Genomic DNA, 27,627 nt, shown 5'->3' on the forward strand with positions numbered 1-27,627 from the left:
TTCGTCCCGAGTCTGCGAGTTTGTACACTGGGGACTTGGGGAGGAAGGCGAGGCAGCCAAGAGGGGGCCCGAAAGGGGCCTGGAGCGATTGGAGCGAAGCTACGTCTTGCACTTTTTGGCAGCTGCTTGGGAGCGCTCGGCTCCGCCCCTTCTGCGCCCTGTTGCCTGTGTGCTGCCTCCTTTCCTTGCTACGCGATCAACCTCACAGTTTTCTTCTCACTCTCTCTCTCTCTCTCCCCTAGGCTTCTTTTGGAAGTTCGAGCCCAGGTTTGTTCAATTTTTCTTAACCTCTTGGGGGGAGGTGTCCCCAAGGGAAACGGGGGCTCAAAGATCAGTTGCTAAGAGGATTTTCTGCACACCCACAGAAATTCATCCTGCTAATTTTTCATTTGGATCTTCAAGTTCCGATGTAATTACGTTGTTTTTTTTTTATTTTTTAAAGAAATAGTTTACTGTCGTTCTCTGTGCATATTGAAAAAAAAAAGTACCCCAGAAACCTTGTTACAAAGCTGCTGACTTTAAGTAAAGTGTCTTTTTTTTTTTTTTTCCTCACGTAACTTTTATTGTTTTCATTGTTTTCCTCCAAGCTGGAAATAATGATGTCCAAATAACTTTCCACAAATTTTAACACTTTAGGTTTTATTTTTATTTACTTAAAATAACTTGTCTTTCAAATTTGTCAGAACTCGGGGAAACTTAGAAGATTATTAACTTTAGCTATTCATTTTCCTTTACTTTGTCTTTCGGGAAATGTCTGTTTTATGTTTTTTTAATTGAAAATTGAGTTAGGTAAAGCTAGCTTAATAATAGAGGAAAAAAGCAACACACATCTTCCAGGTTTTGCACAGAAAAGTGTTAATAAGTTTATTTTGAGCCAAGACAGTCTTCGATTACCTAGTACAGAAGTTGGAAACTACTATGGGGCCCTGATAAAAGGTGTCCCCAGAATCTTGACAGGTGCACTTACATAGCAAAAGGGAGGGTGTAGCATCTTTCCTCATTTGCTAAAATGTAGTTTTTCATGCCCCTTCTAGCTGCCTTGTCTCCTGAGTAGACACAGAAAAGTGCCTCTGGAATTACCTACCCCTTTTATTTTACAAGGAAGCAATTGGAATTGAGTCACGCAGCTAGTAACAGAGTGTATGCCTTTTTTTTTTTTTTTTTTTTTTTTTTTTTTTCCCTTTTCTGTGTAGGGGCTTCCAAGTGCTGGGCGGGTTTTCTGCCATTGATAGATACCTAGTTCCCCTGAGACTTTCTTTACATGCTGCTATAGAGGGAACAAGCCACTTGCATTGTGTTCTTAGTTTTTGTGTTTAGGTAACTTTCAGAGACTTACTTGGCTATCTTTTAAGGTGGTAAAATTGCTCAGCACAAAGTGAAAGGACTTTGTGATTATTTTTCAAATCCTTGTCTATATCTGTGCAGTAAGTGCTGGAAGTTGTTTTCTAACTTTGAGACCAGCAGATCTTCGTGATGACCCAAGTCCAGGGAAAGAATGTTTATGCGCATGATGTGAAGCATCAGGTTGATAATGTAGTTTTTTCCATTTGCATCATTGTCTACATTTAAGACGTTGCAATTTAAATAAAAAACAGAAAGGCAGTGTGGCTTCAGCATCTAGGCAGACACTTAATTTTTAATGAATTAGCCAATATTTAAAGAGACTATTAGAGCTGGAAGGGACTCAGCTCATTTCCTTTTGCCTTGTTTGTTGGTTGGTTGGTTGGTTTTTTTTTTTTTTCCACAAATGAAAAAGCTAGACCCAGAAATTTTGAATGGCCTGGCTTAGGTCTGAAGTCAAGTACAAAGCCAGGAGTAGATCTTCAGAGCCTTCTGTTTCATCCCTCACTTTGGCATAATGCAGATATTTCTCAGGAAAGAAAATTTATAATGTTGGTGTTTGAGCCAGTTACTAAATATTCATCTTTTTCTTTAAAAGTAAGTTAAGCCATATCTATTTCAACAAAAATGAGTATGTACTATTTTTTAGCCTTAAAGAGATAACAAAAACCTGGCAAATAAAGTCTCACGAAAATTTGTATTATTTGCATGTATGGGAGAGGCTCATGATTAGAATTCTCTGAACTCAGAAACATGGAATTGTACTTGGAGCCTCTCCATCATGAAAACATTTTGGCCTAGTTCACTGTTTTGGTAATGATCTTATGTGGTGCTTAAATGTTTGAAATTTTAAAATAGTAATAGCTTGCTTAAAAATAGAGCAAACTGTGTTGACTGTTCTTCCATCCACCTCTGACCGTACCCTAGACTTCACTATTGGTTTCTTGCTCTGCTTTGAGCTTTACTGGTCTGATTGCATTCAGTATTAGGCAAAACAAATGAAGAAAGTACTGCTTCTCAAATTTTGTTTTATTCTCTTAGAACAGTAGATTTTATTTATTTGCTTACTATTTATTTTTGTAACCTGTCAATTTCATATTAAAAATAATATGGTGTTATACACACGTTTGTATCGACAGTAGCAACTTGCAATAGGATGTCTTCTAAAACCTTCAGATAGGTTGTTCTGTGTTACCATCACATAGTTCTGAGAGTTTTTTAGGAATCTAAAGCAAGGATTTGTACTTTAAATGTCTGTCTGATTAATTCTGGGGAATTTGAAATACTCTTAAGATATGAATAAAATGATTCTGTGATTTTGAAAAACTAAATTGTTATGTAGTTGCTTCATAGAAAGTTGTATTTGTCTTGAAAGCCAAATTTCTATTGAATTTTGTGTTTTCGTTTTAGGGTTAACATTAATATAAGATATATAGCCTCTTTTGAAATGTAAACTTCAGTTTGTTGGCTCATTCTTGGGAAGTCTCCAATTCCCAGAAATTTAATTCTTCTGCCATTTTGCTATTTTGTTTGTTTCCTTTCTGTGTTTTGGCCATTCCAAGGATTGAACCCAGGGCCTTGTGTATTCCAAACAGCCATTCTACCACTTTGCTGTGTGTCCAGCCCTTGCTATTTTAAGCAAGTGAGTTGCACCAATAATTTCTCTTCAGACCATGCCATTGAAATCATTATGTTACTATTCTCTGGATGCCTATAAAAGTGTTCGTAAATACTCTACCTTTTTCTTTTGTTGGTTTAGATGTCTTTCCAAGATCATATACTCTTATTACAGCTCGTAAAGTGTATAGTAAATTCATTTAATAAAATCCATATATATCAGAAGCAACTGGAAGAACAGCAGACATTTTTATTTTCTTTTGTAAATAGCCTTGTGGAAGTGTAAAGTGACTCAGTGTGTTTCATTCCAGTTGGGTCTTTGTCTTCTGAGGATCATGATTTTGACCCCACTGCTGAGATGTTGGTCCATGACTATGATGATGAAAGAACTCTTGAAGAAGAGGAAATGATGGATGAGGGTAAAAACTTCAGTTCTGAAATTGAAGACTTAGAAAAGGTAAAGGATTTACTTTAGTATTTTAAAACACAAATTTTAGTAAAGGCTCAGAAATTTGATTGTAAGTTCTTTTGGAACCTTTCTGAAAAATGAAAATATTTTATGCATTTTTAAAAACTATGTTTATTATAATATATAAAAATATATTTCCTCTTTTTTTTCCTTTTTTTTTTTTCCTAATTATTCTAAGAGTATCCAAGTCAGAACATTTTCATTTCATTTCTCTGTTAGCCTGATTTTCAGCCTATCCCAGAACAGTGAGAGTCAAACTTGAGTTTAACTTAGCCCTGTAGTAAGGAGAAAAGGAGAAAATGTTTTTCCTTCAGAAGACTTAGAGCTGGGCGGGTACTGCCAGGGAACAAGTGCCACTGTCCACCTTTACCCTCCACCGCCTTTTAGAAACCTGCGGGGCTGAATGCAGTTCACCACTCCTGAAGCCCACAGTCAGTGCAGAGTCAAGTGAACCCGTGTAAGCCCTCACTCACAGTAGGGCTGAAGCTGAAGCCCTCCTTAGGGTCACCGGTGAGGCCGCAGGGTGACTCCATCTGTAAATTAACCTCACTTGAAACTTTCTGATCTGCGCACAGTAACAAAAGCCTTCAGGAATAAGAGCGAATGGTATGGTTGTCTAAGTTTCCACCCTCTTGTGCCTCTGTTGTTTTTGGAGTGCACACACACCTCTTGACCATCTTTGTGAAGCAGTAGTCGTTCTTCTGTTAGCAGGCAGGGAAACAGTCTTCGGGGCCTAGACTCTCAGGCTTGCTCCAGTACACCCGAAGTTTTCCAGGCACCTTGATTCACATGGTTCATTAATCCAGTGTGATTATATTAGGTTTATTAAGTTAAAACAAAAGTATCTCTAAGTCAGAAGTGGTGGCTCATGCCTGTCTATGCTCTTAGCATATAGGAATCAGAGGCAGGAAATCATGAATATAAGGCCAACCTGGACTAGATAATGAGCTCTAGTCCAGCCTAAACCGGAAATAAATAAGTAGAAACAGTTCAATAATGAGCAAGACTTACCAACTTAAAAATAAGTAGTCATTTTTTTTATATTTTTTATTTTTTCATACATGCTGATAACTACATCTTTGTTTTCTGACACCCATCTCTGAATTTGTACACTGAGAAAATGTTTGCTTTTGTAGTCCCTAGTGTGTATCAGTGTCTCTATTTAGATGGTTCTACTTCTTGGCAGAATATAGTGGTTTTTAAAATTTTCTGAAGACTCGAGAGCTATGTCTTCGTTCAAAAGGCTAATTTTTCTTGCATTGTGCAGTGGATGAGAGTTGCTCTTGAGTTTCTGCTACTTCCTCTGATTGGTGGCTCTTCCTGCAATAAGGCATAACTGTCTATTCTTTATAGCTAAGCACAAAAATGAGAGTTATTTTGAGTTAGTATTGAATCCACAATTTAGGTGTTGGTATATCTCAACAGTTTTAGGGATAGGATGTTAATGTTCATTTCCAGAAATTATAAGTAGGTTTTAATCTTTATTGTTTTAATTAGATTGTTGACTATGAATATATTTTAGTGCTTATAAATTTTAGGTCGTCATGGTCATCACCGGCATGGAAAATAAAAATAGAGATGCAAAATCAGTTTTTCTCTAGTGGCTCTCTGTAAGTATAGATTGTGTAGCTGAAGTTTAGTTGTTATTAGTTTAGTTACAGCAAAGTAAGGCTTTAATATAGCTTCGTAAATTTTGATTTTTTTTTTCATATAAGTCCTTTCCAAGGTTTTAACTGAGTATTCTAGATTTAGATCTGGCTCTTTTAAAAAGGTTATCATTTCTGATTTTATTAACATAGATTCTCCCTTATTGTTTAAAATTTCCTAAATTCAAAAGTTTAAATCAATAAGAAACTTTAAAACATTTATCTTTTCCAGTAGGCTTTATGTGCTTTTTTAAAAAAGCATTTAAAGATTCTATATGTACTGTTTGCAAAGTCTCAAGACTGTTGCATTAGGTACTGAATGTGGTCTTCGTCACACAGTCTTAAGTTCACCTCCCTGGCAATGCACCAGGTTGCCCGGTAAGTGGGTGTTCACTCACTGCAGTTATTGATGGTAAGACATCCTATTGGTTAATGAATAGCACAGATGGACATGCAGTTGGTAGTAGAGTGTATCCTAATTACTAACATGATCATCCTATTAAAATAACGATATTTTCCATTTTTACAGATAGGGAAATGGAGTTGTAAGGGTTTAGGTGGTTCAGCTACAGTAATGATGAGCGGCTGGCATGCCCTGTGACTAAATTAAACACTCTACTTTTTGTACACTAATGTATACTCTTCCTACTAGAAAGCAGTTCATTAGTAAATGTGGCTGTACTCACCTGTGTCCTTAAAATTAAATTCAACAAAAAGCCCAAGAAGAGGGGAGAGAAGTCTCCGTCCCTAGCCTGACTGGATCAAGTTTTTAAGATGAGCTAGCCGTCGCAGATCTGCCTGTGAGGCCTTGAGGCTTAGCAGTTCACATCTGAGGGGGAAAGTGTGGAAACGCTTTATAAGAAGCTCATTTATGAAATGCTTCAGAAACTCAGTTCTCCTTTAGCCGATGTCGAATCTTCCCAGCAGTCTGTCTTTTGCAGCAGCCCCACTGGGAAGGCTGTGTGGTGCCATCTCTTGAACTTAGTAATAAGGTCTCCATGATCACCATCACTGCAACAGATGGTACTATTTGCATCTTTATTTTAAAAGGGTGTTTTTAAGAAGAACTAAGAGCCTCTTGCCTCCTCCCTCCCCCTGACATTTCTCTTCCTTTTGGCCTGTCCTATCGTGGAAGCATATGCCTCATGTCACACTAATCTGTATATCCACCCCTTTTGCCCTTGGTTTATTCTACCTACAGACTGTTGTTTGAGATAGGATCTGACTGTAGAACCCAGCTGGCCTCACATCTGGGATCAGTCTCCCAAGTGCTGGACTTGTAGGTATGCACCATGGCACTGGTATATCACCGGACAACTCTATCCTCATATATTTCTCACATTTGGAAAAAATTGTCTCTTGATCCTGTATTGCTCTTGGTCACATCCTTTTTAGCCAAGTGCATTAGAAATCCATGTGCTGCTCCACTCACAGTCAGCCCTTAGCTTGTCTTTTCCATCTCATTGTAAGGTCACCAGTGATTCTTGGTTGCCGAATGGTAAAAATTGTTGCCTTTTTCTCATTTCATTTCTCTTTGCTGTTTGACCGCAGTGAGTACCTTGGTTTCTCAGCATTGCTTCTTCCTTCATCCTGCTTTCCTGGGCCTACCCTTCTCATATGTCCCCATCTCTCCTAACCATAGGCTCTTGACTCTCTTGTGTTCAGCCCTTGTCTTTTCACTCATTTTGCACTTTTTAGGATCTTACTCAAGCACACTGCACTTTTCCTTAGTCTCATTGTTGTTATCCTGAGCCCTGCCTTGGTTTTGTGGCTCTGTGTCATCATGGTGCTATCATTAGCTCAGGCCGGAAGTCTTGCACTGTTTAGACTCAAAGTCTTTTTCATTCCTGTTATTAAGTAACTTAAAAAGCTATATTTTCCTCTCCTACATGCTACATAAATAATTTTCTTCTTAGTTCAGGTTTCCATTCTCCTTGGTCTACAACACTTTCTAAAATAAAGATCCCATTTTCAGATTTGTAGCTGTGCCCATTGCCTGTAAGCTGCTGTATTTGAAGTTCTTGGAATAAAACACAGACCCCCTCTCCTTTCTGCCTGCCCTTTGTGTAGGTGAGCTCATCAGCCCCCGTGGCTTTAAATATCGTCTAGATGCTAATGAATGCCAGACTTATATCTTTAGCCCAGCCTGATTCTCTGAGCTCCAGGCTCTTGGCCAACTTGACTTTTCTTCTTGGATGCCTTGTAGTTCTCTCAAACTTGTGTCCTCTGTAAAAATCTTGAATATAAGTTCTTAAAAATGAAATAAAATGCTTTCTCCCCATTTCTTTTCTGTCGCTCTAAAAGTCACCACCCACGTGCTCAAGGAGATCTCTTGGCTTTGTCCCTCCCCCATATCTCGTAATCACCTCAGCACGCCTCATCTGTTTACTTCTCTTCATGACTTTATCACTATTCAAAACACACGGGGGTCCTTAAGTGGTTTTTATGTCTCCAAAACTTTCTTCATGCAACTTTCCAATATTTCAAGAAGAAATAATGTCACATTCCTCCTTTTAAAACATGGTTTATGTTTCTGCGTGTGTGTTTGTGTTCACACTTGTGCCTGGCCACATGTTGCTGTCAGCAGACAATTTGTTCTCTCCTTCCATCGACTGGATCTCAGGTTGTACTCCATCAGGCTTGACTGCAGGTGCCTTTGTGTTTTGAGCCATCGTGCTGGCCCTCCTGATTCATTCTCCAGTGGCTTCCTGTTTCTTTGTAATACAGTCCAAGTTCCTTTCCTTGTCCTGGAGCCTTTTGATCTGTCCTTGCTACTCTTGCCATTCTCTCGATGGGCCACTTTTCATTCATCCTGCTGAACTGTGGCCACCAGCTTAGTGAGAAACCATCATCAGCTTTCAGGTTTCTTTTCCTCTGACTGGAACCGCTGTCACTGGGCTGATTATGTCCTGTGCTTTGAGATGCAACCAAATATTGGTTTGTGTCTTTTCTCTACTATTCAATGAAAATGGGCCTCCAGTGTTACTCTTTATCTTGGGGTCCTTTGTGTTTTATTTGCACTCAACATAGTTGGTGGCTTTATATTTGTGTATTTTTGGTTCCCCTAATCTAACACTGAGCTGGAAAAAGGCAATGCTTATGTTTCATACCAGCAACTAGTACACACAGTCACTGTTACTCATGGTGGGACACACCCTGAGGTGCAGCTTTTGTCTGTCCTCTGTACACCCCTACTCCATACTGCTTTTTTCGGGGTCAGGTCCCTTCTCTGGGTACCAGAGTGCCAGTTTCAGAGTTGGACATCGCAGCCATTGTGTTGTATGGCAGTTAACCTGTCTGCTTCTCTCTGTGGCACTTAATTCCATCAGAGAAAGGATGTTCTGTAACTTTCTGTATCCCCCGTCAGTAAGGGCGACAAGTAAATGACTTTATGGTAGGCCACCAGGGAATGAGGATCAGCAGCAGAGGAGTGTCACCCGTGTAGTCTTAGAGAAAAGATGCTACCGACAGGTGCTTGGCAAAAGCTGCAGTCCGGCACCGTCTACAGTGCAGTTGAGGGGGAATGATGCTCCCGAAAGACTGAGTTGGGTGCTGGGGACCTTTAAGGGGTTCTTTAGGTTGAACAAAGGCTAATCCTTGGTGGTTTCTCCATGGTGTGGGTAATCTTCTGTCTCTTCTAACCATGTGTCTCAATTTGAGCTAACTTCAGATTTCTAAGTTAGTGCTGTATGATAGGGCTTAGTTAGTTCTGTCTGGGGTCAGGCGCAGTGCTATGCCCAAGTTCTGTGTCTATAGAATAAAAGCCAAAGTTCAGGAGCTTCGGCCTACATTCTCTGTGGACCCTGATGGACACCCAGCACCTCTGCAGGCATTGTCAGTGCCTGCCTCCCTTTGGGGCCTCTTGTGGACAGTATTCACACGCTCCACATTAGCATTTCCCTGCAGTGCACTGTGTGGCGCAGCTGCTTGTCTCGAAGGGAACACTAAACCAAGAAGCCAACTTTAGAAAGAAATCTCTTAATTGACTTCGGTAAACATCTTAAAAGACGGAAATTATCAAGCTTGTTTTGAAGTTATTTGTGAGGGGCAATTATAAGTCGTTCTATATACACTATAGTAGTTAAAGCAAAACCACGTAAGAAGTGCATGGTCAGCTGGGGAAACAGTTCTGGGCTCACTGAAGCAGGACTTCAGTACCCAGGATACAGTGCCACAGCCAAAGCAGGCAGCTTATCAAAGCACTGTTGTCAGTAGGACTAGGGGAACTAGGATTCAAACTTGGAACTAAGAGCATGAAAGGCTAGTTGTGGAGTAGACATTATAATATTGCTGGGGCTGGTTCAGCCAAGGTTTTCTTTGAAGTCTTCGCTTAACATGAAGAAACCAAGTAGTGAATAGTTATTTCCCTGTGAGGAAACAAGCTGAAAATGATGTGACATTGTCTGTTGATCACTTGATTGATTGATTGATTGATTGATTGATTGGAACTATTTGCTTTTGTTAACATACCAAGTAAGCACCAGGTTAGTCCTGTTTTCCGGCAGCAATACAAAAAGAAAATATAAAGCTTGGCTCTGGTTGATTCTGCCCTGTTGGTACTGTGCTATACATATTGAAGAGCATTGCAGCTCAGATGATGGTGTCACTGAGTCCATGTTTACCCTGCTCTTAGGAAGGAAATATGCCTCTGGAAGACTTACTGGCATTCTACGGCTATGAATCCACAATTCCAGCTGTTACAAACTCCAGTGCAAACAGCTCCCCAAGTGAACTTGCAGATGAACTACCAGATATGACTCTAGACAAAGTAAGTACAGGCCTTTCTAAGAAAGTTTCAGGATCACTGTCATCAACTGCTTTTTAAGTTTCCTTTGCTTAAAGCATTTTCGAATTCTGAAATGTAAACTTTCTGTTATTTTGATGACTAGTTTAAACAATTGTTTGGCTTTGATCCTGTTCCTTTAAGAATAGTAGTAGCGCCTGGTGTGGTGCTGCTTGCCTTTAGTCCCAGCACTTGGGGAGGCAGAGGCAGGTGGATCTCTGAGTTCAAGGCCAGCCTGGTCTACAAAGTGAGTTCAGGACAGTGAAGGCTACACAGAAAACCCTGTCTTGAAAAAAAAAAAAAATATTAGAGCTTTTCCACTCTTGTCCAGTATTTTCCTGTTTAGACATTGTATCTAGTAGATTTTGTCTTAACTACATTTGATCTGTAAACACCTGAAACATCTCCTGGAATCTTGCAGACCAAGTAGGCGCAGGCATAGAGTTCTGTTCCTGGGCCCTGTGAGTGACAGTGGTCCAGCAGCTAAGGCAGCGGTGACCTGTGTCACACAGGCTGCTTATAGGGAGGTCCACTCCTTGCTGAGGAGACTGATGGAGCTGTGGCTCTGCACAGGGTTCCTGACAGGTTTTCTGTGACTGTCAGGCTTCAGGCAAGGAGAGAAAATCACATCTCAGAACTTCTTTCCGTGCGTTACCTTATCACCCTCTTCAGTAATCATTCACTCTTCAGTGCCTACTATATGCCAGCACACTTTAATACGAATCCAGATGGGCTTCTTTTTAAGCAGTATCAACAGTTAGTTACCTGGGCTTTTTTAAACCATTGGGAGTTTGGAGATAGTTCTACATTTTAAAAAATTCATTGGAAAAACATAAATAATTGCTAGCCACTCAGAAGTCTTTTGTTGTTGTTGTTGTTAGCCTATTGTTTTGAGATTACTCTTTTCACTGTATTGGTCAGACTTACCATGAAATCCTGAGCTTATCAGCCTCCTAGCCTGATACTGTAGACACACACTACTGTGCTATGGTAGAACAGATTGTTTTTGTTACAAATTCACTGATAATTGGTCTGCACCTTCCCAGTAAGTTCTTTGCATACCTACAAAGTAGATGAGTTAAATGTACAGTTGCAATTACTATTATTTGATAAGTCATTAAAAATTTTAAGTAGTATATTAAGTATATAATTAGTATTTAATTAATATTAAATATTAGTATTTGTGCACATGAAGTAAATTTTAGAATTTCAAAGTTTAAGAAGGCACAAATTAGCTTATTTATTTTTTATTTTTATTTTTGGATCTTCAAGACAGGGTTTCTCTGTGTAGCCCTGGCTGTCCTGGAACTTGCTTTGTAGAGGGGGCTGGCCTCAAACTCAAAAGAGATCCGCCTGCCTTTGCCTCCCCAGTCCTGGGATTAAATGTGTGCGCCGCTATACAAACCCAAATTATTTCTTAACTACTGTGTTATAAAAACAGAAAGGCCTCTCTACTAACTGGTGAGCCGCATCTCCTCCTAACTTACACTGCTTCCCTGTTCTTCTAGGAGGAAATAGCAAAAGACCTGCTGTCGGGTGATGATGAGGAAACCCAGTCTTCCGCAGACGATCTGACACCGTCAGTAACTCCTCACGAGACCTCTGACTTCTTCCCTCGGCCTTTGCGATGTAAGAATGGCAGCCCCTGCCGATCGATGTCAGCAGTGACGCCTCAGGCTTCAGGACCCTGTGCTGGGTTCAGTAGTGAGAACCATTCTGTGTGCTGTACATAGCTTTAAAAAAATGTTATTATCTGGATAGGGTTGCAGCCTATATTTTTGGAATGGGGTGAACCTGTGTGCTGTTAAACTCCATACACTCACTTGGTTTTACAAGGCTGCCTGTTTGCTTTTGCAGGCTGGATTGGTTGCTGTAGTAATCCACTTTACGTAGTTCAGCCACAGAATGTTACAAATTTTATTTTTTGGGCTTGTTAAAATGGCCCAGATTAGCTGTTTTGAAAACTTGCCATGCTCAAAGAAGTATTTCTATTTTTTAGTCATTTATTATTTTTTCCTTTTAGTCCTTGGTGTTTAATGTTTATTAGTAATGCTAAAGGGGCTTTCGACTGAAACAGGTGCTTACTTGCAACTCTGTTTATCCTGACAGCTGCTGTTAAGCACTGTGTGCACACCTGGGTTCGCAAAGGGATAGCTTTGGTGGACTCCACTGTCTGTGTGCAGCCCAGTCCCCATGTTTCATTTCACAGGTGATGGCAGCGACTTCCTTAAGTTCCAGTCTGTGCACTAGAATAATGATAAGGAGAATATATGCTTTACAGTTTTAGCATTCTCAAGTGTTTTTATTTTTGTGACAGGTGCCAACTATGAAAACAGTGCAGGCTTAATGATGGCTAGGTGAATCTTAATTATTCAAGGTTTTATAATATATGAATGGCATTCTCCTAGATGCATCAAAACCTTTTTGCATTTTCTTCTTTAAGCAAATACTACATGTGATGGAGATAAAGAATCCGAGATTGAAGACGTTGAAACAGACAGTGGTAACTCACCAGAAGATTTGAGAAAGGTCAGTTGAGTTACCATTATAATCTAGTAGAACATTCGGACTATTGCCTTTAAAAATGCTTCTGGGTGGGGACCGGAGAGATGGCTCGGAGGTTAAGAGCACTGGCTGGTCTTTCAAAGGTCCTGAGCTCAATTCCCAGCAACCACATGGTGGCTCATAATCATCTATAGTGAGTTCTGGTGTGCAGGTATTCATGAGGCAGAGCACAGTATACATAATAAATAAATGAATATTTAAAAAAAAATGCTCTAGAGGCTGGAGGACAGTTCTCTGCCCCAGGTCTAGTGCTTACAACTGCCTGTAACTCCAGCTTGAGGGGGTTTGACTCTCTCAGGCCTCCGTAGGCTCCTGCATTCATTCATACATGCATGCATGTGCACACACAAATACACATAATTAAAAATAAAATAAACCTTTAAAGTATGTTTGAAATAGGCTGGTTTGATGGCCCGTCAGTGAAGCGTGTGTGCCGCTCTTGCAGAAGAGTGGAATTCAGTTCTTAGCACCGTGTTGGATGGTCCACAGCTGCCTAACACTTCAGGAGATCTGTCACTGTCTTCTGGCCTTGCACCTGCACTCGTGTGCACATAGCACTTAAAAATAAATCCTAAAAAAAGGAAGGAAACCTTGAAATTTATGATAATTTATTGTTGCATGATAAGGCTTATTGATTTGCAAGAACAGATTAATGATTTGGGATTGCTTTTCATTGTTTATGTTTTTATAATAATGTTGCTTTTATTTCTCAATTTTCCTGTAGGAAATAATGATTGGTTTACAGTATCAGGCAGAAATACCCCCTTATCTTGGCGAGTACAGTGGTGATGAGAAAGGTAAGGTCAAACTATGCTACTACTTTTTTGTTTTAAAAGTCTGATTATACCAACCTAGATGATATAAAGATAGATTTGATCATCAGAGGAACTTCTGGAGTCCAAATATTTAGCCCTGTCTTGGGAAAAATGTCTCAAAAGTAATCATGCATCTGGGCCTGATGGGGCCTGGACCTAAGCTTCTCTTTACCTGGCTGTCCTTGAACTCAGAGATCTGCTTGCTTCTGTCTCCTGGGATTAAAGGCCTGTGCCACCACCACCCATTGTGTCTGCATTCCAGCTGGATCACACAGACCTAGAAGGTTTTAGGATGTTATTTCTTGCTGGAGCAGCCATGTTTTGAATTAAGATTCCTCTATAGAGTCGTGAGAATATTACAAACATAATCTTGTGGAAGGAAACTCTGGAAGGAAAAAGAAGCCAGGAGGAGTTTTTTTGTCCTGCTGCTGGAAGAACAGAAAGTTGAATGTACTGTTGCTGCCCTTGCTGTACATGTTTCAGTGTGGCGCCTCCTCGAACGTGTTAGATTCCAGCTGTGTTTAGCCCTGAGAGTTCTGAGAGCTTAGGGTAGTGGGATTATAAATGCAGGTGTGCCTTCCTTGCTGATCCTGAGAATCCAGCAGATCTGGACTATTTCCATGGGCATTGGGGCTTTGCCTAAATGAGTTGGTTCATCCCTGGGCAGCCACCCAGGCCCGTCTTTTTTCTCTTTTCCTTCATATTACATGACTCTATTTAAAAGCCCAAGGACTGGTTACCCTGTGGCCATTGCTTTGGCAGCTCCTAGCAGCACTGTTTTCCTAACTTGCTTTCTAACTGATGGAAGAATCTGTTGTCAGAGGATGCAGGGAGAGCTGATGGTCCTCAGCACACCCGTGTCCTTTCACTCACATGCCAGGCCCGACATAGGCTTTGGTCCTTTAGTCAAATGTAGTGGAAGTGCTGTTTCTTCCAGCCTGCAAATTCAGGAGGGAAGGTGTGCACCTTCTGGAATTAGCCCAGACATACCTATTTCAGTTAAAGAAACTGGTTCTAGAAACTGTTCACAGAAGACAGCTAAGTCTTGAGCAGGTATGGCGGCACACCTGTCACCCAGCGCTTGAGGGCTCACATATGTGTGGCCAGCCTGGGCTGTGTAGTGCTCCTGCATAGCCTCTTGATGTCTGTCTTGACTGTGTGGCCATCTTTATCTTAAAGAGAGAGTGTTTGTCTCACATAGTTTAAAACTTAAGCGTCTTGATCCTGCTACCAAAGAAGGTTTTTTTGTTTTGTTTTGTTTTGTTTTATATGCAAGGTATTATGTGCTTGAAGAGTGGATTGCACTTCCAACGCTGGTGTACTTGGGTCATCTGTATTGCTCTTGTGTAAAGTAAAGCTTCGATAAGGTGACAAGAGCACATTGATAAAATGCAAACCTTGTGTTAGTGACATTACCATTAATATCTCAGTCATTTTAAGAGACTTCAGAGTTCTTATATTTGTCCTTTTTAAGCCTCTATAGGGGCCTTCATTAATCTGCTTTCTCCTTTAAATAAAGTTTCATTTTTTATTAAAGCGGTCTGTAAAGGAAAAATAGACCTTTTTTAGCCACTGGGCTATTTTTGCTATTTTGGCATTTATTTTTGTTTTACTTACTTGTACTTTTAACCACTAGAAAGTTTATAGGGTCATTTATGGAATTCAAGAGAAAATTCCAAAGAAGTTGTTAAAGAATTTGACAGGTTTTGTTTCTTTTCAAGATACCAATATGGGGTTTTACACACATACTTTACTAGACAAAGAAAACCTAATGGTCAGTAAACCCTACTTCCAGATAGCTTTATGCTCTTGACCATTGGGCCCAGTTAGTCAAAACAGTTCTGTTTTCCTTTATGCCAGCAAAAGCCTATGCTTGAGCCAGGTGTGGTGGCCCATGCCTTTAGTCCTAGTATTCCGGAAGGCACGTCTTTAATCCCAGCAGAGGCAGGCCAGTCTACAAAGAGTCCAGGACAGCCAGGGCTGTTACACAGAGAAACCCTGTCTTGAAAAAAAAAAAAAAAAGCAGCAGCCCCACTGCTGCTCAGGTTCTTACCCCAGTCAGTCAGCACCATCCAGGAAGGGGGCTCAGTCTGTGTCTTGTAGTAATGGGATTTTTCCTTCTCAGCTTATGAAAATGAAGACCAGTTACTGTGGCGTCCTGATGTGGTTTTGGAGAGCAAAGTGAAGGAGTATCTTGCTGAGACCTCGTTAAGAACTGGAAATGAAAAAGTCATAGATAGAATTTCTTCAGGTGCACACACCAGGGATAACGAACAGGTAAGCTTCCTCTCATGTTGGAATTCCAGAGAACGTTGTAACCACAAATGTCTTACTTAAATAGTTTAAATGTGAACTGGATCTCTTTTTCTTAGAGGTTTTTTTTGTGTGTTGGGGCAGTGAGGGGTGAGTGGAAGCCATAGTTTGACATTGGTGTCTTCCTTGATTGCTCTCTACATTATTTTTTGAGACAGAATCTCAGCAAGAATAATGTTGACATGTGGTTTAACATGAGCTATCTTTATTGCTGCAGGGCAGTGTTCATCTAGTATTGTCTCTCTTTCATTAGAAATTTATATTGATTTGTCAGGTCCTTTTATAAAAGCTGCTGAATAATTATTTAAATAAATTTTTTTATATTATAATGTAATTATGTCATTTTCCCCTTCCCTTTCCTCCAAACCCTCCCACACACCATTCCTCTTCCCCCTGTCCTACCACCTGTGTTGTCTTTCAAATTCATGGACTCTTTCATGTGCTTGTGTGAACACAACACGGACACACAAGCAAACACACACACATATATGTATATCCTGCTTAGTCTGTATAATATTACTTATGAATACGTTTTCAGGGCTGACCATTTGGAACTGGATAACCAATTGGTGTGCTCTTCTCGGGAAAGACTGTATCTCCTGCTCTCAGCCTTCCTTGGTTGCCTGTAGTTCGTTGTATAGCATTGAGGCCTCCCGAACTTTCACCCTTCCTTATTAGCATGTCCTTACTCAGTTCATGTTCAGGCATCTTTGTTGGTAAGACTTTTAAGGGTGTAGCTTCTGACATTCCTAGGAGGCACAGCAAACTCCCCGCTCCTCTGGCTCTTAAGAGTCTTCTTTCCTCCGCATCCACAGTGGTCCCCGAGCCTTAGTTGCAGGAGTTGTGTGTTGTAGCTGTGTCATTTGGGTTGGGTACCACAACACTGCGTTTGATTGTAGTTTTCTGTAATGGGCTCTGTCTGTTGCAAAGCAAGTTCCCTTGACGAGGGTTAAGGACTACACTTATCTGTGTGTAAAGGACAGATATTTATAATCCCCAACTACATTTGAATGATTGTTTTTCCTGTTGATGTATTCGGCACTTGTCTCATGCTGAGCCAGCCTCACCTTTCTGAGATTTCCTTGGGGAGGCGCTAATTACTGACCTTTCAGTTGAATTCTGTCTCCTACCACTATTACATTAACAATCCCAGGTAAAAGCAAAAGGTTGATCAGCATAGACAGTACCTGTCATGGTTAGAGAAAAAGCAGAGCCTGTTCTGAAGCGGACAATGTTTCTCTCACAGGCCTGCTGCGCTTCCCTTTCATTACAGCTCCAAAGAGGGAGACGAGAACAGCATGAGAAAGACATACCTCTGATTTTCCCAACTACCAAAATTATCTAAAATGGGGGGATTTAGCCAGGCATGGTAGTGATTGCCTATTATTTCAGCTCTTGGGAAGTTGAGGCAAGAGAATTTGTTTAGGGCCAGCCTCGTCTAAAGCTCAAGGTCATCCTGGGTTCTGTCAGACCCTGTTTCAGTAAACAGTAAAAAATAAAAATAAAATAAAGAACTGTTCCGGGTGGGAAGAAAGATGTGAAAAATGAAGATGCTGATAGCGGATGACTTGTGGGTGAAAGTGAACAAATGGCTCTGGGGACGTGTCTGGCAAGTAAGCTGTCAGGGCCAGAGTTTGAATCCCCAGTACCTGTACAAAAAGATGGGCATGGTGCACCACAGTTGTAATCCCAGCACTGAAAACAATCCAAGAGGATACCTGAAATCAACCTGTGGCCCATGCAGGCACGCAGGCATGGTTTGTGTGTCTATGTACACACGCATATACCGCGTGTAATGTACAAACATGAATGAGTAAGTGTATGAGATATTAGTCAGTTTGCAGAACAGTTCTGTGGACTAGATACCTAGGCAGACATGCTCATATGTCATGGCGTATTTGTTTATGTGGTTTTTGAGACAGGGTCTCTAGATAGCCCTGCCTATCTTAGAACTCACTATGTTAGACCAAGCTGTTCTCGAACTCGCTGAGATCTACCTGCTGAGAGTAAAGGTGTGTGCCACCATGCTTGGCCGCCATGAGATTTGAAAGCATTTTAGTAGAGTTTGTCAAGACTCTTTAAAAAGATAGCTGTTGCTTAAAATGCTCTTAGCTATGAACTGTGGGCAATTTTTATTGTTTTGTTTTTTCTTTCCCTCTTGTTCTCTTAGGCACTATATGAACTTCTCAAGTGTAACCATAATATAAAGGAAGCAATTGAAAGGTACTGCTGTAATGGAAAGGCATCTCAAGGTAAGAAGAAAAAATGAAAAGAGCAAAATGCTAAGGGGAGCCATTTGAAGATCAGGATTGACGATCAGTTGTAAAGGATAGAGCAGCCCTGTAACATTTTTGTAAAATCTGTTCATTTTCATAGCAGTTATTTCTTTTTCTTGTTCTCTGTTAGTTTTGCCAGAAATTGTTCGTATTACTTGCCCCTACCCACGTCACCTTATCTTTCTTGTGGAAATAGTTACAGAACAAAGCAGACCCCACAAACAACAGTAGAGACAAAGTAATTTAAAAAATGAGTTTATGGTTTGATTGGAAAATGTTGAGGACATTTTGGCTTTAAGTAAAAAAATGGAAGATTTAGGATTAAGGGGAAAGAAAAGAGGGCTGGCAAGATGTCTTCGCAGGTAAAAACACTTGCTCTCAGTTAAAACTGCTGCCAAGCATGAGGACCTGAGTTCAAATCCTGGGACACATGTGGTGGAAAAAGAGAAGTGGCTCCAGCACATTGTCTCTGACCTTCATACACATGGAGGTCATACACACAAACACACAGATAAATATATGAGAATATGTTCCGTATATTCCTTGGAGTTTATTGAAGGAAGTGTAGTTTTAGTGGTCGTGTATCAATAAAGTGTTTAAAGAGCTAACAGTCTGTTTATGAGTGTTAGGAACATGGCTGCTACCTTAATATTTTTGTCTTTATAGAAATGGATATCATGTACCGTAGCTTGTCATTAAGTGTATGTAGAATGAAAATAGTACTTAGTGATATTATATAAATGGCATAGAAATGTAAAAGCTGGAAATAGTATATTTAAATTCGTTGGTTGAGATAATATGTTGAAATACTTTCCTTGTAGAAGATGCTTCTTTGAAAAGATTATTTTAAGCTGTCAAAACTTTCAGTCTTTAGACACCAGTTGTGTTTTTTGTTTTTTTCCTGAGTTCAAAATAGTTTTCACTGTTTTTGTCTACTGCTCTTAATGGCTTTGAGGACCTGGTTTCCCAGGACCAGTGAGTGAAGTAATTGAGAAGTAAATGAGAAGAATGAACTAATCCGAGCCTGGGCCGTAACCTTGGGAAGGCCTTCCTGCCCTAACTGGAGTTTTAATTTGTCAGCATTAGCATCTGCTGGAAACTTATGAGATTTAGTATTTTGAGAGCATGGATTAATTCTCTTTATATTTCACCAGCACTCAAATACTGACATTATTTAAATATATATGGATTATTCTTTATTTATAGTCTTGAACTAAAGAACTTACTTTTTGTTAAACCAAAATAGAACCTTGCTTTTTATTCTATAAAGAGGATAGTCATTTTTACTTCACTTAGAAATGTGTTTGTTGGGCCTGGGTAATAGCTTAGTTGGTAAAGAGCCAGAGTTTGACCCCCAGAATCCATGTGAAAAGCTGTGGTGGTGGATACTTGTAATTCTAGAGCTGGGACGCAAATACACACAGGTTGATCCTTGGGTCTTGATGGTCAATGAGCCTTCCCTAATCAGCAGACCTCAGGTTGGGAAGAGACCCTGTTTCAACAGAACAAGGTAGACAAGTCCTGAGGAGACATTTATGACTGACCTGTCTTTCATGCATGTATCTGTTCCTTAAGTGTACACACCCACATGCACATAAACAAAGCATGTAAAAATTAGAAAAACATGTATTTTAAAACACCACCAAATCATGGCCCCACGGTGCAGAGAACAAAAAATGGGGTTTTGTTATTTGTTTTGGTTTTTTTTAAGAGTTATTTTTGTTTCAGTTATGTAGATGTATATATCTGTGTGTGGGTGTGTTCAGGTGAGTAGAGGTGCCCATGGAGGCCAGATGAGGGCAGTAGAGTCCCTGGAGCCAGAGTTCCAGGTGTGGTAAGCTGCTTGATGGAGATTCTGGGAATGGAGCGCAGATCCCCCAGACAGTGCACACTCCTGGCTGCCAAGCCCTCTCTCCAGACCAGGGTGTTTGTGTTCTGAGATGGGTGTGTAGATGTGGGGACGTTGTCTGAAACACCCTACATCAGAATATGTGTGCAAGACAAGAGTTGAGTTCAGGACATCTCTCACAGGGACAATACTGTGAAGATAGTCACTGACGCCCGTGGAGGGCTTCCCTGGCTAACTAAGTTCTTCCTTCTTTTTCAGAAGGGATGACGGCGTGGACAGAGGAAGAGTGCCGAAGTTTTGAGCATGCACTCATGCTCTATGGGAAAGACTTTCATCTTATTCAGAAAAATAAGGTAAGTTAATAGAGGAAGTGCTCACTAGTTACGGAGGTTATAGGCAATGCTTTGTTAGTAAACAGGGAAAGTGAGCAGCTTGCTAATGTTCCTGCTAATAGCAATTCTAATATTATTTCAAACATGATTGCAGCATGCTTAAGATGCCTCACCTATTCGTGGATGGCTATATTTTTTAAGGAAGTTTTCCATGTCTCGCCAAAACTTTTACTTTCTTCCAAGCTATTCTGATATTTCTAGCCTCTCTTATTTTTATTAAGTGTTAAGAACTACAGTTGTTAAAAAATGAGGAGGGCAAGACAGGCAGGGATTCAGAGCGAGGGATCACTACTAAAAGCCTGTGGGAATCCATCCTAATCCAGGGCCGGCAGGCCTGTGTAGCAGCAGGAAGTCCCATTCATTGCTAGTATGGCCACAGAATGGTGCAGCGGCTTTGGATAACTGCTCGTATCTGATACTCTGAACATTTTACTAAAGAAAGTAGCAGTCCTACTACTGCTACTTGTGTATTTATCTAAATACACAAGTATTTATCTAAATAAGTTGAAAACTTTGTGATCAAACAGTACCTGCACACGAATGTTCAGAGCAGGTTTAGTTATATCTCCAAAACTTGGAGCCAGTATCTCCTTAGAGAGAATCCATGAACTGGTGACCGTCGGAACAACAGGATATCATTTAGCACTAAAAACACTAAAGCTAAGCAAATAGCAAAAGACATGGGGAATAGCTTAGATATTTAATATTAAGTGAAAGGAGGTAATCCAAAAGGCCATGTACATCCTAAGAATTCCAGCAGTCTGACAGTGCAAAAGTCAAAAGAGCTCGGGAAGGAGATGAGTGACTGCAGAGGTGAGCTAGGAGGGAAGGCTAAGCCGGTACAGGGGACTTCAGGGTGTCAACCTGCTGATGCTATGAAAAAGGCATATGTGAGTCCGAAGGGAAACTCCAGACTTAGGTGGTCAGTGACAGACGTATCAAAGGAGGTTTATCACATTCCCCAAGTGCCCCATTCTGGTATGGGGCGCTGATAGTAGGAAGCTATGCGTGTGTGGGAGCAGCAGGTGCACAGGAAGTCTAGACTTTGCCTCAGTTTTGGCATGAACTCAGAAGTCCTCTTACAGACTTAAAAAGACAAGGTTTGTGTCCAGATGGAGGTTGGGGTTTTTGTTTTGTTTGTTCTAGCTCTGTTTGTATATATGACTATCTTTCCTCCTTGGTCAAAGATGAGTTGGTTATATATCAGTACTTGCTTTTCTGGGCTCTTTGAATAATGTGTTTGCCTTCTCTACCTGAACACCCCGGTATCATATTATCTTCCCTCTTTCTGAGACAGGGCCTCACTCTTTAGCCCTTGGCTGGCTCTATGTGGACCAGGCTGAGTGCTGGAATTAAAGACATGTGCCTGGTCGATAGCTGTTCACACTGTTGGATGTACAGAGTTACAAACTTTGAGGTTACATAGTCTCAGTCCTTTGCTTTCACTATAACCCTGTGTTAGCTATTCTAAGACTTTTGTGTTCTGTATAGTGTCCACAAAATAACCTGCTAGATTTTCTATTGGGGCTACACTAAATCATTAGTCTTCTTATCTATGAACGTGCAATATCTCTGTTTATTCAATTTCTTCATTAAGTGTGTTGTAGCTTTACTCACAGATCTATTTCAGAAGGTACTGATGTAAGTAGTATTGTTTTCAGTTTTAAAGTCAGCTTATTATTTATACACAGAAAAACAATAGATTTTTCTGAATTACTTTTTAAAATATATTTATAAATGCATATATATGTTTATTTATTTAAAGCTAATGTCTCACATAGTAGCCAGGCCCAAAGTGTAACCCAGGCAGGCTTCACACTTTGAGTGATGTTCCTACCTCAGCCTTCCCTGTGCTCAGATTATAGGGACAGCCTTCTGTGCTTGGCTGTAGACTAATCTTCATGGTTTAATACTGAATCCTGCAACCTTGCTAAAACTTTGTGTTAGTATTTCACCTTCTTCAGTATTGGTGATTGAAGCTGGCAATCACATCCTCTACCACTGAGGCGTATTCATCCCTGGCCCTCTTCATTTTAAGACAGGGTCTTACTAAGTTGCTGAGGGTGGTCGTAAACTTACTCCGAAGCCAGGCAGGCCTTGAGTGTGCACTCCTGTTTCTGGAGCCATCCAAGTAACTAGATTCCAGGCCCTGTCACTTCCTGTTTTGTTACTATTGATTCTCTGGGGTCTCTGCACAGCTTCTGCTGTTCTGAGCCTCACAGTTCCTCTCTTCTTTTCCATTCTCTATCCCTTTTCTTGTCTGACTGCACTAGCTATACTTCTATTACTATTTTGGAAATTTATTCTTAATCCATCTATTTCATAAACTAAGTATGTCCTTCTATGTATCATATACTATTATAGGCACTAGAGATACATCAGTGAATAAGACAGAAGAGGTCTGTGGCTCCAGGAAGCCTGCATTCTCTGCAAAGACGTAGAGTTAATGATGTTTATTGAAAGTTGTACTATATTTCCTGGTTTCAAAAACTTGTCTTTCTCTTACTGACTTTAATTCACAGCTTACTCTGGGATCGGGATAGAAACTCTGAAATGTCTGTATTGTGGCACTAGTGAACCAGGAAGAATATTGTTTTGTTATTGAATACAGATAAAGAAGTCAGACACTGACTTTTGGCTGCTATGTGATGTTTTGAAGGACTGTAGTTTGGGTATGGAGCCAACTGTTAAAAGTTGTTAAGCCTGTTGGAGCCAAACACATGGAGCAGAAAGCCCTGCCTTTGGTTAGTGAATGATCTCAAACCTCGAGGCTAGAGGTTGCCAGCTCCTTAATTAGTAAAGGCTATATTGCTTCTCCCTAGTTTACCTGCCCATCATTTGGAGAACTAGTAGGTCCCAAGGAAAACAGTTCACGGACCCATCCTTGGAAGTTGTCAAATCCCTACAACAGTCGTAGTGAGAGCTCAATGACAGTTGTTTGAGGATTTTAGTAAACATACAAAATAGTCTGTGTATATGTGTTTTGTTTTTGAGCAGCCTTGCACTTTTGAAATCTGCTCATTATTACATGTAAAGACATGTCACTGACAGAGATATTTAGAATTTCAGAATTGTGTAAGAAAAACCCTGTGGTTCAAGCTTCTTTGTCCAGGGTCTTGCTAAAAATGGAATTGGGAGCGTCAGTTGTAATGTCTGCCTTTCTTTACTAGGTGAGATCTAGAACCGTTGCTGAGTGTGTAGCTTTCTACTACATGTGGAAGAAATCAGAACGCTATGATTACTTTGCTCAACAGACAAAATTTGGAAAGAAACGCTATAACCATCACCCTGGAGTTACGTAAGTGTAGTGGGCTTGCCTTGAGAGATAGATCATCATGTTTAACCCTGGTACACAGTCGAGATTATTGGTGTGTGTTTTCAGGGACTATATGGATCGTCTTGTAGATGAAACAGAGTCTCTGGGTGGTACAGTCAGCTCCTCAGCCTTAACTTCTAACCGGCCCGAGCCCATTCCTGATCAGCCACTGAACATCCTTAGCTCCTTCACTGCCAGTGACTTGACAGGTGAGATGAGCCTGCTGGGTTTAGCTGGGGCAAGCCGGTTGTCTGTTACACATCAAGTGATGCTTACCTAACTACTTTTTCTTTCTTTTTTAGCTTTGACCAACAGTGTAGCAACTGTATGTAACCGCACAGATGTGAATTGTCTGGATGATAGCTTTCCTCCACTGGGAAACACACCCCGTGGACAAGTCAGTCACGTGCCTGCCGTAACAGAAGAGTTGCTCACCCTGCCCAGCAATGGCGAAAGTGATTGCTTTAATTTATTTGAGACTGGATTTTATCACTCAGAGCTAAACCCTATGTGCAGCGAAGAATCGGAAAGACCAGCAAAGAGATTGAAAATGGGCATTGCTGTCCCTGAATCCTTTATGAATGAGGTGTCTGTAAATAACTTGGGTGTAGACTTTGAAAATCATACACATCACATCACCAGTGCCAAAATGGCTGTCTCTGTGGCTGACTTTGGCAGTTTGTCTGCCAACGAAACAAATGGATTCATCAGTGCCCACACTCTGCACCAGCACGCTGCCCTTCATTCAGAGTGACGTGAGGGAGAAGCCCAGGGACAATGGGTGTGCAGTACCAGTAACTTGAGGGGAGCTATCAGGTTTGCATAGTCTTTCACTGGAAGTTTGAACCTTTTTCACTATGACATCAGTGATGTCAGTATGTATAGAACTATATCTTGATTTATCAAGAGTATTTTCATTTTTCAATCCATAAATGTGGAAATGAACTATGATCAGCAGAGTTGGGAACTCAGATTGAACTCTGTGGTGCAGCTTTAAGCTCTGCTTCTCTTCCTCATCCCTAATACCTCTTCCCACTTCCTCCTTCTTTTCTGTTCCCATTGTCCTCACCCCCAGTTTAAAAACCTGTAGACAGAGGCCACCAGCTCAAAACCAGCACAGATGTTCTGAACTGCTCTGTGGCTTCTCTCCATGTAAATTCCTTTTGCCGTAATGGATGCAGTGGAATAACAATGTTTACAGGTACCAACCCCCAATCCCTGCTCAATGTAGCATTTTTTTTATTTTGTTTTCTTTATTAATAAAAGCAGGGGTAGGTTTCTTTGAACTGCACAAACATGCAAAGATTTTAAAAATGGGAACTTCTCTCATGTTGTTCAGCTAGAGCGCTTCAGTTTACAGAACAGCAAGGCCATCTGTCTGGAAGCCAGCACAAGGAACTGTGTGCAAATGATGAAGATTGCTTGGATCCTGTTTCAAAATTCTAGACCAGGGCTACCTTACACAGAATTGGTCATTTTACTGCCGGGAGACTTCTGTGTAAAAAAAAAAAAAAGTTTTTTTTTTTTTTTTGTTTTTTTGTTTTTTTGTTTTTTTTTGACTAAAAATTTGGCATTTGAGGGTGTATTCATATGGGGTTTTTGTCCACCATTGTCAAGATTGTAATATTAAAAATCATACTGGTCACTGATAATTTAGTTTATTCCGAAGCAAGTGACTTGCAGAAACACAGTCTACAAAGCCCAGGAAGTTGGCGCTCAGTGGTTTACGTTTTGGGACACAAGTTTGGAGCACTGCAGTTCAAAGTGTTAGTTCTTAAGAGAGACTTCTGGATGGTGTGTGCAGCGCAGAACCTTGAAGAGTATTTACGCTATCTTGTTTAGCTGGAATAGTTGGCAAGAAAAATCTGAGTTTCTGTCTGAAATAGGATGGTACGTTACCACCTTTAAGTTCTAAAGCGACAGACGACGTTCACAAGCATCTCAAACATGATTTTAACTTTTATTGCAAATGTGAATAAGAAGCCATTGTCAAGCTTTGACCATTTTTGCTTTATTAGACATGCTCCTTTAAGTTTTAAGGTGAATCAGACTATACAGTATTAGGACATAATAAGCTTGCTTTTATAGTACAGTTAAAGCAATTACTTTTTGCACCGTCTTAATTAAAAATTTTGATTATTCTTTTGAGTTGTGTTGCTTTGCAAAAAACCTTAAACATTTGACTGTGTTGCTGGTTGTAAGTCGCTTCAAGGTTGTGCCGAGTAGGTAGGGTGTAGTGTCTTAGTGATGGAAGGGAGGGTATTTATTACACAAACTGTGAACTGCAATGACATCCTTAGTTTTGGATGATGTGTATTGTTTTTCTTTGCAGCATTTAAATGAAGATTGCTTTGAAGTGTTTACGCAGTAGCACATTAACTGTAAAATTTAATTTAGCACAGAGGACAAAGGGTAGTTAAATTAATAACTTAAAATCAGTCTCTAACTTATACATCTTAAATCTAGTATTCCTATGTGCACACAGTAAATAATGGGTAGCCTGGGCTCTGTGTTGCTTTCTGATACTTTCATCCAGTGATTAGCTTCTTATTGCTGTGTTGTGCTAAACCTAGAAACTTACTTCTTTTGTTCCCCTCAGTATACATTTCTTTAATGTAGGAGGATACTGGGCATACTCTTCCATTGTTATAATTTTCACTCTGGGTTTACAGTGGCTGGTCTGTATAAGAAATTTACACAAAGATGACTGAATGCTAATACCAGTTGCACTTAAATGAACATGCCCATTCTCGTTAGCTGATGCAGTGATCTATCCAGTTTATCTATGCATTGCTGGGGTCTTGATACAAGATGGAAACAGTGTTTCTTATCTAGAGTTTTGATTATCAGCAAGTTGAATGGACACTTTAGTTATTTAAATAGATTTTTGACCAAAATCCAGAAATGATATGAGAGAAAAATAAATTGCAGCTAGTTTAACAGGTTTTTAAATGCTAACCGGATTTTAGCCTCTTAGCGAGTGCTACCTAGCTGGTAACGTTTACTTTTAATTCCTTGTTAAAATGAGGCAATAATTTGCAAGATTTTTGTATATATGTGTAAATTCTTCATATCTTTTTAGATCTAATTGAATATTTTCTGACTACTCCTGCCATGTATAATACCATTTTTGTGCATGCTTGATGTGACATTCATAAATTGTACCACTATGACTTTATTCATGTAAAATAGCTATTTATTGAATTTTCTTTCAACAGCTGGACTTATTTTTTTGTCTCCATTTAAACATCTTAACAGAGAATTTGTTACTGTTTATTAAAAGAATTGAGTGTGAAAGCATAAAAAAATACCTGATTTGCAATCGTCTGAAGAAAAACAATGCCTTTATTATCACGTGTTAAGCACAATTCTTATAGCAAACTGTGATAAATTCTTTGTTTTTTTCATTTGCCGCAATATTTTCATATGAACAAACCAAAAATTCATGGTGAGCAGTTGCAGTGTCGGCTGATCCGTCCTTTGTGTCCAGGGAACCCGCAGAGGACGTGGACTCACTCCGAGGAGTAACTGGTGCTGTGACTAGAGCAATACTTTACTTTTGTTAGTTGTGCTTCGCCTTGCTCATGCTCGCTTTCTAAATGTTTAGTTTTCCTCTTGTCACGGTCAACTGCTGAATTTACTTGAAGGATGTAGAATACTGTTTAAAAAATACTAAAATCTGTACAATTAGGTCAAAGAATTGTGCAATTGTTTCCTTTTTAATTTTTAAAATTGAAAGTCTTAAATATTTGAGATCAGACCTAATAGAGTAGTAATACTATTTAATTTAACCAAAGTCTAGTAAATATCTCAACTTTGAATGTAAACTAACAAACCCAACCACCAAGGAGATTGTTTGCCCAGAGTTTCAAAGCACATTGTCTACGAATGGAAATTGAAATAATTTATAAAATATTGACATTACTATGTTTTTTAAAAAGTTCCTAATTTTTTCACTAAAAGGAGGGAAACTATTAGTTTTATTGTTAAATAAGGTAGATATTAATATTCCTCTTAGATGACCAGTGATTCCAATTGTCCCAGTTTGAAATAAGTACCCTGTGAGTATGAGATAAATTAGTGACAATCAGAACAAGTTTTAGTATCCAATGTTCAAGAGGAAGTTGCTATTGTTGCATTGATTTTAATATTTGTACATAAACACTGATTTTTTGAGCATTATTTTGTATTTGTTGTACTTTAATACCTGGTGTACAGTTCCAGAAATAAAAATCTGGAAATCCA

The 27,627-nt window shown here is 39.9% G+C and overlaps 1 protein-coding gene across 1 annotated transcript; it reads left to right on the forward strand.

The window, feature by feature from the left end:
• Positions 1-27,627, forward strand: Mier3 (MIER family member 3). The gene is made up of 12 exons (XM_055603529.1): positions 1-267; positions 3,270-3,415; positions 9,707-9,841; positions 11,365-11,485; positions 12,300-12,385; positions 13,146-13,218; positions 15,362-15,513; positions 17,720-17,801; positions 19,933-20,027; positions 23,237-23,364; positions 23,449-23,591; positions 23,685-27,627. The coding sequence occupies exons 2-12, from the start codon at positions 3,317-3,319 to the stop codon at positions 24,134-24,136; spliced, it is 1,566 nt and encodes a 521-aa protein (XP_055459504.1). The 5' UTR covers positions 1-267; positions 3,270-3,316; the 3' UTR covers positions 24,137-27,627.

This window comes from Psammomys obesus, unplaced genomic scaffold, assembly GCF_907164565.1.
Source record: "Psammomys obesus unplaced genomic scaffold, mPsaObe1.curated_primary_1811, whole genome shotgun sequence".
NCBI lineage: Eukaryota > Metazoa > Chordata > Mammalia > Rodentia > Muridae > Psammomys > Psammomys obesus.

Coding starts and splice junctions, on each gene's coding strand:
- Mier3 (XM_055603529.1), top strand. CDS start 3,317: ATGTTGGTCCATGACTATGATGATGAAAGAACTCTTGAAGAAGAGGAA. Junction 12,386..13,145: donor CACCAGAAGATTTGAGAAAG/GTCAGTTGAGTT, acceptor ATTTTCCTGTAG/GAAATAATGATTGGTTTACA. Junction 15,514..17,719: donor ACACCAGGGATAACGAACAG/GTAAGCTTCCTC, acceptor TTGTTCTCTTAG/GCACTATATGAACTTCTCAA.